This window comes from Lactuca virosa, chromosome 9 (assembly GCF_052849685.1).
Source record: "Lactuca virosa cultivar CGN04683 chromosome 9, Lactuca_virosa_CGN04683_v6, whole genome shotgun sequence".
In the NCBI taxonomy this organism is placed as follows: domain Eukaryota; kingdom Viridiplantae; phylum Streptophyta; class Magnoliopsida; order Asterales; family Asteraceae; genus Lactuca; species Lactuca virosa.
Window position 1 is genome coordinate 109,936,116 of NC_136434.1, and position 11,175 is coordinate 109,947,290.

The 11,175-nt window shown below is 34.4% G+C and overlaps 2 protein-coding genes across 2 annotated transcripts; both read left to right on the forward strand.

Annotated features, from left to right (window-relative positions):
• Positions 1–4,532: 4,532 nt before the first annotated feature.
• On the forward strand, positions 4,533–5,386 carry LOC145139658 (uncharacterized). The gene is made up of 2 exons (XM_079073402.1): positions 4,533–4,729; positions 4,771–5,386. Exons 1-2 carry the CDS (start codon positions 4,533–4,535, stop codon positions 5,384–5,386), a joined length of 813 nt encoding a protein of 270 aa, XP_078929528.1.
• Positions 5,387–6,298: 912 nt separating this feature from the next.
• Positions 6,299–10,353, forward strand: LOC145137091 (putative transcriptional regulator SLK2). The gene is made up of 10 exons (XM_079071234.1): positions 6,299–6,395; positions 7,003–8,010; positions 8,105–8,236; positions 8,323–8,371; positions 8,472–8,686; positions 8,778–8,846; positions 8,914–9,014; positions 9,088–9,181; positions 9,258–9,327; positions 9,439–10,353. Exons 2-10 carry the CDS (start codon positions 7,270–7,272, stop codon positions 10,053–10,055), a joined length of 2,088 nt encoding a protein of 695 aa, XP_078927360.1. The 5' UTR covers positions 6,299–6,395; positions 7,003–7,269; the 3' UTR covers positions 10,056–10,353.
• The last annotated feature ends 822 nt before the right edge of the window (positions 10,354–11,175 follow it).

Consider the following 11,175-nt stretch of genomic DNA (forward strand, 5'->3'; position numbering starts at 1 on the left):
GATCAATTTGGTTAATTAAATCAATTCAATATATGATTGGTCGTCATATATTAGCTCCTACAATTACTTACCCACTTTTCTATTTAACCCTAGGTTTTGGTCAAAACACTAGTCCTACAATTTTACAATTCACAAAGATCATAAGATTCAAGTTTAATCAAGAATGATGGTCATGCAAACTTAATTAAACTCAACAATAAACAGAAAAGTAGTTCTCACAAGCATAGATAGGTTCTTCAATAAGATAATATAACAAATAACTAACTTAGCTTAATCCAATCAATAAATCAAACCATAGATAAGCAAGTAATCTAGTCTAAACGAAAGTCAGGGATTTTTAGCCCATCATTTCAGCAAGTAGACACATAAAAACGAAGTTCAACTTGTAGTTCATAATCAAACACAAGAAGAAAAAGTATTAATAAGATGCTTGCCTTAAATCTCGCAAATTCAAGCTTCAAATCGATCTTCTGCAACTCCAAGTTTCAAAGTACGTTCTTGGCCTTCAAAAGTCGACAAAAGCTCAAACAAAATTCTAGTTTTAGGAGGAATGTCCCATCTATTTATATTTTTCTCGACGTCGGCCCACCACGACGTGGTCTTTGGGTTTATCACGTAATCCACAAGCTTTCGAGGTTCGACGATAAACTTCAAAATAGCATGGCGTGGTAATGTCACCACGACGTGCGAATGAGACTTTTCTTCATTTTAGCCTTGATCCATGTTCTTAGCTTCCAGCTTCCTTTTTGCTCCAAGCATATCTTTTTCCCTTACAACACAACATATAATAGATTAAGTATCTTTTGTTCTATAATGAGCATAAAAATGGCTAAAAATATTAAGATATGATGTAATATATATATATATATATATATATATATATATATATATATATATAGATGTGCACATATCACTCCATTAGAAGGTGGAATCTTGAAGAACAAGGTGGTAGCAAAGTGTATAGAAGAAGGGTTCAAGTATAGATCCAGCAAGGTTACTTCATTCTTGGACCATTGTGAATAAAAAGCTTCAAACTTGTTCACTAGTTCATAAATCTTGTTAATTCTCATATTTGTCACTTTTTGGTCCCTTGAGCTTGTGTTTTAGGAGTTGTGGTAACTCCATCACCTTCTGAGCTATATGGAACACTCTTGGGACTTGTTGGACTTGGAAAGTTGTGCTTTGATGCTTGTTCATTAAGCCATGAATGTGGTGTTAGCATTTTGGTCATTTTAATGCATAAAGTTTAGATCTTGCTTGATGGGAGTGCCTTAATGGGTAAAGCTGTAAAATTTATTCATTAAGACACTGTAGAGGTCCATATTTAAAAATTTGAAGGATTGACTTTCTATATTAAGAGCTTAATGGAAAAGTTGTACATCAGGCGCTACGCGGGGAGTAGCCTCATTTCCCCCCGATTTTGTCCCCTTAGACTCTATGCAGGGTGTAGAGCCGTTACACATGGCATAATCTGGTTGGATTTTGATATTTGACTTTTTGACTATTGACTTTGACCAATTTTAATTTTAGTTCAAATAAAGTAATTTGAATCATAGATTGAGGCTTGGTCCCTGTTTGTTGTATGGGTGACCTGTAGAGCCGGTATTTAGAGTAGTGATCAGTTTAACTATCTTCTAGACTTTGAGGTGAGTTTTCCTCATTGTACTCGTGGGTCGAAGGCACCAATGCCGGCCTACTAGGCTGTGTTATGTATCCTGATATATAAGATGTTGTTATGCTGTAGTGATCTATTAAATTGGTAGATCTGTATGATTACATGTACTTGTTGGTTATTTTTTTATGTGTACATATGTCGACATAATGTGGTTGGTTTGAGGCATTACTGTTATGTGCTGTAAGACAACAAAGTCAGAGCAATCCAGTCTGATGACTGTAGGCCGAGGTAATCTAGTCCGACGACTGTGGACCCGAGGGTAATTCAGTCCGATGACTGGGGACCCACTGTGCAAGGCAATCCAATCTGATGACTATGGGTTGGGGATAATCCAGTCTGATGACTGTGGACCCAACATGCATGTTTGTATATGTTTTGTTTGTAGGGTATTTTGGGGAAACTCACTAAGCTTTGACTTACAGTTTGATTTCATGGTTTTAGGTACATCAAATGATTGGGGCAAGGCGAACGCATGATAGTACACATCATCCTTGGATATTATATTGAGAGATGTTTTTGGATACTCTGATTTGGTAACTATGTTTTTGGAAACAATGTTTTGTATGACTTATTGATTATAAAATGGTTTTGAAAAATAAATTTTTTACTATGATTTTGGGGCGTTACACTACATTGCCGAGAACCACCTCCTACTTGCAAATTCTTCTCAATCTTAATCACAACACTAAAAAACTCTTTTTTGTCTTATTAATATTATCCCAATATAGATTCTTCCATTCTCAAATACATTGTTTTAAGAACTTCATCTTATTCTTAAATGATAACAAGACACATTTTATTAAACGATACGATTACAGTTTGACGTATCGATAGACACTAAATGAGATGAGTGCTACTAAATAAGACAGTTGTGATCAAATAAGATTGTTACTATTAAATGTAATGATTGTTAATGCAAGAGACAAATGCAACTAAATGAGATGATTGTTACCCTTGAATGTTAGCTTTATTTAATTAAAGATGTTAACACAAGATATATATATATATATATATATATATATATATATATATATTATCCTTTTATTATGTTTAGTGTCAAAGGATAAGTTTATGCTTGATCTTAGACTAGTTAGAATGAGATTTGATGATTTATTATTTTTATTATTTGTTATATAACTACGTAACACTTGAAATTATAGCTTTAAATTATAAATTATGGGTTTTTTTAACAACAAATCTAATCTATCCATATACTACTTAATTTCACATATGTCTACGACAGAACTTAAACCATCGACCTCAAGGAGTGAGGGCAATACCTGATACCCCTGATACCGTTGGGCCAGAAGCTTGTGGTATAAACTATGGTTGTTTATATGCTTGTCTCGTTGTTAGCACAATATACACCATATCTTGATGCTTAAAACTTAATTGAAAAGATTTTTTTAGGTGTTACTAATATCAATTATTGTGTGTTATACGTATGTTTCCCATTAACTTGTGTACCTTTTGACTTATGTCGTAGTTCCATTAGCCAAGACTTATATTACCCTAACTTTGTATGATTTCACCTCGAAACGCAAATGTAACATCCATAAAATTAGGTTTGAGATGTTAGAACGATTGAATTAAATATTATGAATTTATGAAGTATCTTGGAAGCATCAAATCTTTAAAAAAAATGTGAAATGAGAATTTAATTTTAAAGTTGTACTTGTACATGATGTAAAATATGTAACACTGGGTTTTATTGTAATGGACATTATGTTTAATTTGTCATTTTAAGTGATAACATGAAATTATTTAAAGAAATATGATGCTTAATAAGTGTGGCATGACAGTCAAATAAATTATAATTGTACTTTAAAATGGGATAAAAAATATACTAATGGTTATATCTTTCTGAGAGGGTATTCTAATGATCATTATACATGTATCTACAAGCTACAAACACTTGTGAGAAAGACCTTAGGTTGCATGGGAAGTGTTTAGAATTTGGATGGGACAAAAACATTATAAGATTTATACTTTGATAAAAGGGTATTCCAAGAACTTGTATATATGCATATTTAATAAACTAAAACTCTTGCAAAGTACATGGAAGTTATAAGGGTAAAAGAGACCAAACAAATAACATTCTAACATGGTTATTCTCCCGAGGAAGGCCTAAGGCAAATCCAAACTTGGATCGAATAAGAGGAGAATCAAAGAAACATCAAAGTAGAAACATTTGGGGGGAGGTTAACGTGAACTGTGTGCCTGATATAATCAAAACCTTACACGGACCGAATAAACAGGTGACATTTCCATTCTTGACCACCGTTTAAGAACGAGTTAAGTTCATTTTCAATCCATTTTTGATCTAAAACTTTCCCAACATGTGTGTGCAACTCAACGTGTGTGTAAATACTCAAATGTGATGCAAACAAGTGGGTTTCATAGGGGAAATCAAGATTCAACCTAGTATAGCTTTCATTGAAGGTCAGTGGCGACCCTGGGGTGGTGCCGGCGGTGCGGTCGCACCAGGCCTCCGATTTTAGGGGGCCTCCAATTTTTAGGATAATTTATAGTTATAGTATTGGTATTTTTGTAAAATCTATTTTTATGTTTTATCAATAAATAAAATTAGTCCGGTAACTTTTGGTTCCAATTTTAGATGCGTTTTAACATTTGGCCTCCGATGTGTTTTAACTACCGAAACAAAGTCTCACTTTAAAATCATTGTCAACTACAAGGTGGGAAAGTAGGATTGAAAGTGTGAAAGCAATAGTTACTCAAGCTCCTGAAATAGTAAAAGCTCTGCATAAACTTGTTGAAGAAGAGACAGACATAAAGATCAAGTGAAGCTACTTGTCTAGCAGAGTATGGACTTGGCAGATTTGACTTTATAACAGGTATGGTTATATGGTATCATATATTGGCTAAAGTAAATAACCTGAGCAAACAACTTCAGTCTGAGACTATGCGTATTGATGAGGCAATGAGTAGTGTGGGAGCACTTATTGAGTTTTTTAAAGACTATCGAGAGAATGGGTTTGAGAAGGCTTTGGATTGTGCGAGAGCTATAGCTTCTGGTTTGGAAATTTATCCAGTGTTTGTTGAGAAAAATAATAAAAGAAAAGTTGTTAAAAAAGACATTTTGATGAGAATGACATTGGGTCATCAGAGCCGGTACAAAAACTTTCACCTCAAGAGTCATTTAGGATTCAATATTTTGTGTACATAGTTGATCAAGCTATTGGTTCATTGGAGCGAATGTTTGAACAATACAAACAATATGAAGACATTTTTGGTTTCTTATTCACAACAGAAAAGTTGAAGTCAATGAATACTAGCGAGTTAAAGTCATGTTGCAAAAATCTGGAAAAGAGGCTACAAAATGGTCATATCTCAGACATTAATGCTGATGATTTATTCAACAAATTGAAGTTGTTACAAAAACATTTACCGGTTGAATACAATACAGCTAACGGAATACTAAATTTCCTAAAAATGATGAACACTTATCCAGTTTCTTGTCTAGCATACAGAATATTGTTGACTATTCCTATTACAGTTGCATCAGCGGAAAGAAGTTTTTCAAAACTAAAGTTTTTAAAATCTTATTTGCGCTCGACCATGTCTCAAGAGAGATTAAACGCTTTGGCATTGATTTCGATTGAGAACGAGTTTCTTGAGAATATTGATTATGAAAGTCTCATAGATGAATTTTCTTCTAAAAATGCTAGAAGGTCAATGTTTAGAAAATAGTAATGCGTTGTTTTTTTTTTTGTTGAAAAGTTGTTTATAACAGTTTTACAGTTTTATTTGATTACTAATGAGTGATGAAGACATTATTTGTGGTAGTGAATTTATGAGATGTTTTTTAGCAACTTTATGTTTTGAATTAGTGATAGCAAATATAGTTAATAATATTTACAAGAATTTGTGGGCCTCATTTTAGTTTTTGCACAAGGCCTCCGAAATGTCAGGATTGGGCCTATTGAACGTAAACAATGTTTTATTATGCATCTAAATGGTGAAATAGTTTGAATTTGAAATACTTGTCAACCATAGCTTTTGGTAAATGCCTTACGTGTTAGAATTAAGTAAATATAATAACGAAATAAGTTATATTAACATGCTATTTATTGTTATTAACGTGTTTAGAATCATAGAATAAGTATCAATAAAGTTTGTATGAATGATATGAAATGCCATATATGATATAATAATAAGATTGTTAGTGGAAATTACTTATATGAATCATGAGTATTGAAGCACTAGTTAATTTATGGATTTGGATCTCACTCAAAGATTTCATAAGACCACAATATATTTGACTCTATTTTTCTAATTACAATTATTATTTAGTTATCATCTTTTTACAAAATTGCAAAAATGTCCCTATATTTTGTCAATTTTTTTTTATATTTTCAAATTCATTTAGCATAGTTTGGTTGTAAAAGAGTTGAACTCGGTATGTCCGAGTCAGATGTATCAGACATCTCCTCAGAAACCAAAAGACACAATTATCTATCACTGGATCCGATTTTGACACGTATGCACATGCCTCTGACCACCGCCCGATCTAACTAAAGCTTCCATCTTCTAAATCACACGTCCACAGTCAACCGCCTATAGCCGGTCTCGTAGGGTTATCCACCGGCACTTCCGGTCACCCCCTTCTCTCAGAGTCCCGCTAGGTATATAAACCCCGATCGAACTCTGAAGTTAGCTTTCAGCTCCATCGCGACGACTCTTCCTCATCAATTTAAAGGTTAGATGGTTTTTTTCAGTAATTGATGTTTCTTTCTGTTTCATTTTGCTTAAAAAAATCGAGTTGCTTTTTCATGTTTAGTTCTCTGATCGATACTTTCGAAGAATAAGAATCAAATCTTTATTATTATTATTTTATTTTTTGTGTCTTTTCCCTTTTGAATCTGAATTTGTTCCCATTTTTGTTGCTCTAGTCATCGACTTAGGTTGAACTAGTCTGTTTTTATTTCCGTTATTTTAGTAAATTTAGTGATTTTTGTCAAGAATTGAGTTCGATCCCTTCTCGCGATTTTCAATGAATGTGACAAGGGTTTCTAGAAAATTTGTGAAAATTTCCACTTCGTGTAGTGAATTTAGTGAAATATCTTTGCTATCAGTCTTTCTTAGGAAGTTACACATGTGTGAATTCGGTCGTTAATTTACCTGGTTATGGCATTAATTAGGGTTTTCTCGTGAATCAAAATTAGGGATTTGGTAATAACTGCTGATCTGGTTTCAATAGATGCTCTTATCATATATAGTTTATCGATCTGTATTGTTCAAACTTCAACGCCCTTGATTCCATGTTTTGCGTTAGCTCCTGATTATTCTCCTTATTTCGCTTACAGACAACTTTATCAAAGCTGAGCACTTTAACTCAAAGTATTACCAAAATTGGTGATATAAAAAACAAGATTTGAGGTGTCAGTGTCACTTCTTAAGGTGAAAGGGTATAATTCCTCTAAGTTATAGCTACATTTTAAACTAGATCATCCCCTATCCTCTATCCTCTTAGGGGTATTATAGGAAATCCATCTAGTGATCTTCCATCATTGATCCACTGCATCACTGTGGATAACTACCTGGATTCCAGCCAGGAACTGGCCCTACCTACCATGGGGCCTTCACGAACAGGTGGAGGAATGTTACATTCTTCATCAACTTCTGGAATCTTCTTTCAAGATAACATGCAGTCTCAATTAGGATCTTTTGGAAACATGTCAAATCCAATGCATCCAAATGTATCTCATTCTCATATTTCTGCTGACATAAGCAACAACCCCATGAATAGTATCACCACTTCAGCTCCTAGCATTGGTGCAAGCTCAATGGTTACAGATGCTAATTCAGGTCTTTCAGTGGGCCCACATCTCCAAAGAAGTGCAAGTTTCAACACAGATTCCTACACCCGTTTACCCACATCACCATTATCATTCTCTTCAAACAATTTAAGCATTTCAGGTTCTTCAATCATAGATGGAGTCCAAAACTCAAACCAAGATCCACACTCTCATCAAATGCAAAAGAAACCAAGATTAGATATCAAACAAGATGACATCATTCAACAACACCAAGTTGTTCAACAGATTCTCCAAAACCCTAACCCTAACCCTAACCCTAACCAAAACCCCCAATTACAAGCTTTGATTCAACAACAAAGAATCCGCCAACAACAACAACAACAACAACAATTACTCCAATCTCTACCTCCATTACAAAGAGCACACTTACTTCAACAACAACAATTGAGGCAACTTCAAGTTCAACAACAGGCATCTGTGAAAAGACCTAATGATGGAGGTGTATGTTCTAGAAGACTTATGCAATACCTGTATCATCAAAGACAACGACCTTCTGTAAGTTTGGTTAATGAAAATTTACTCAAATCATTATTTATTGTTGTATATTTTAATAAAGTTTGTGTCTTTTTATGTTTTTTCACATTTGTAGGATAATAGTATTGCATACTGGAGAAAATTTGTTGCAGAGTATTATTCCCCACGTGCTAAAAAAAGATGGTGTTTGTCTTTATATGAAAATGTTGGGCATCATTCTTTAGGTGTATTCCCTCAAGCAAGTCTAGTAAGCATAACAAGTTTTGTGTCTTTTATGCTTTTTAATCTTACTTTATGAATCTTTTTTGGTTTTTTAACAAGTTTTTATTGTAGGATACATGGCAATGTGACATATGTGGTTCAAAATCAGGAAGAGGATTTGGTATACATCTTGTGTTTTGTTTGAATTTATTTATATATTATATATAATAATTAATGATGATTGATAAAATCTAATGATTTGAATTTTGAAATTTGAACAGAGGCAACATTTGAAGTGTTACCTAGACTTAATGAGATAAAATTCAGCAGTGGTGTAATTGATGAACTTTTGTTTCTTGATTTGCCACGTGAGAGTAGATTTCCTTCTGGAATAATGATGTTGGAATATGGAAAAGCTGTTCAAGAAAGTGTATATGAACAGCTTCGTGTTGTAAGACAAGGTCAACTCAAAGTCATCTTTACCCCTGATTTAAAGGTCAAAAAAAAAACCATCTTCAATCTTGATTAATAATTATTAATTAATCACAACTATCTAATTTAATGTTTTATGCATTTATATGTTTTAGATATTAACTTGGGAATTCTGTGCAAGACGCCATGAAGAGCTTCTTCCTCGAAGAATTGTTGCCCCTCAGGTTTTCTATTTTTATTTTTTTTACTTAAAAGTGAAAAAAAAAAATAAGTTTTAATTTTTTTTTTCAGGTGAATCAGTTGTTACAGGTGGCACAGAAATGTCAGTCTACAGTTTCTGAGGGTGGATCTGATGGAGTATCCCAACAAGATTTACAGACAAATAGTAATATGTGAGTTTATATACTTTATAAAAATATATATTTTTTACAATTTTTGCAATGTATTTATTGTTTTGTGGGCCAGGGTTGTGACAGCCTGGCGCCAGCTGGCGAGGAGCTTGGAGTTACAATCATTAAACGACTTGGGATTTTCCAAAAGATACGTTAGGTGTTTACAGGTAAATATTTAATATTTTCTTAAATGTAGGATATTGATATTGATATCGATGTTGACTTTTTGTTGACTTGTTTCAGATATCTGAAGTTGTTAGTAGCATGAAAGACTTGATGGATTTCTGCCAAGATAACAAAGTGGGCCCCATTGGTAAAATGAGTTATTGAATCTGGGGTGTCTTAAAAATAATAATTTTTAATTTTTAATTTTTCATGTATTGAATGATTGAATGATTTAGGGTTTTTGTGTGTTACAATACAGAGGGGTTGAAGAGTTACCCTCGCCAGGTCAGCATGGGGTCTGCCAAGGTGGAAATGGGACAGGTGTCAAGTCAAATGGTCAACAACCGAGGACCAGGGGCTTTGTTAAGTGGCTCACCTCAATCTGCACTTACACTCACGAATTACCAGAATATGTTAATGAGACAAAAGTCGATGAATTCAAACTCCCCTAATAATGGCTCACTTCAAGATTGGGGGTTGCAGAATAACAGAATAAGTGGCGGCTTCCACCACCAGCCGCCGCCATCTCAAGGCGGCAATCAGGCGGCACAACACCACATGATTCAACAATTGCTTCAAGACATGAATAATAATAACGGAGCTGGAGGTGGTGGTGGTGGAGGGCCAGTTCCAGGGCCAAAGCCGACGGTCTCCGGGCAGAGTGGTGGTGGTGGGAGTATGAGGTATGGCGGCGGCGGTGGTGGTGGGGTAACGAGGAGTAACAGCTTCAAGGGTGGTTCACACAGTGACTCATCTGCGGGTGGTGGGAATATTGGTGTGAGCAGTCAGAAAGGAGGGGTGTTGGACATTGTTGAGGACATAGGTAGTGAGTTCAATGAAAATGGATTTTTTAATAATGACGATTTTGAGTTTTGAGGATACAATATATAATATAATATATATATATATATATATATATATATATATATATATATATATATATATATAGATATATCTATGTGTCTTTGTACAGTTGGATTGAGTTTGGGACATTTCGTACATTATCTATCTTTTAGATTGGAGTTGAAGGTTCTGATGTTTATTTCCCCCTTTTTAGTTGTGGGTAAGTGTTTTGCAAGTGTAATCTATTTGTATACACATTTAAGAAGAGTTTTTTTTTTGGATGTGGTGTTAAGTTATTATGATATGTTGTGGTGGATTTCCATTTCGTTCATGTTTTTCTTTTTAAAACAATATCGTTTAGATAGTCTCTATGAAATTTGGTCTTACCATGAATTTTTGAGAGTTATCGAGGCAGTTTTGTGGCGTGTTATAGCTGTTTCAGTGTTATGCAGGTCGACAATTGAGATGAAAAAAGTCTTAATTAGAAGTATAGAGAATAAAAAAAATAAGATGTATGTTATATTTGTAAATGACATCTTGTTGGTAAGTGAGACTATGATAGAGTTGAATACCAGGATGGAAAATTTGAGGTTAACATCGGAAGAGAAGGGGTTACAGTTCAAAATCGTTAAGATGTATATGTGGTGGAATTTCAGTAGGGAGTAAAATAATGGACTAGATGTGAGCATAGGGGAACATGTTCTACACCCAAAGAGGGGTTCCAAATATTTGGGGTCTTATGATTCATATAGGGGAGGCAATGAGACGTAGAGGTAGACGCTACTCATTGTATAAAAGTGGTTTGGATAAAGTGAAGGGTAGCCTCATATGTCTTGCGTGACAATGAGGTACCACTGAAACTTTTGGGATATTTTTACAGAGTCTATGTTGTACTGGTCTAAATGTTGGTAATAGAAGGAGCATGATAGGAAGATGGAAGTAACATAAATGAGGATGTTGTGGTGTACGTGTGGTAGGACATTGCTAGAAACGATTCCAATTGTGTCTTACAAAATGAGTGGCAACGATCATTACAAAATCGAAGGAATGAAGATTGTACGGGTATGGACATGTCCTTAAGAGGCCACTGCCACCGAACGATAGGAGGGTGAAGTTTGTGTCGGTTGATAATAAGAGAAGGAAAAGGCGACAA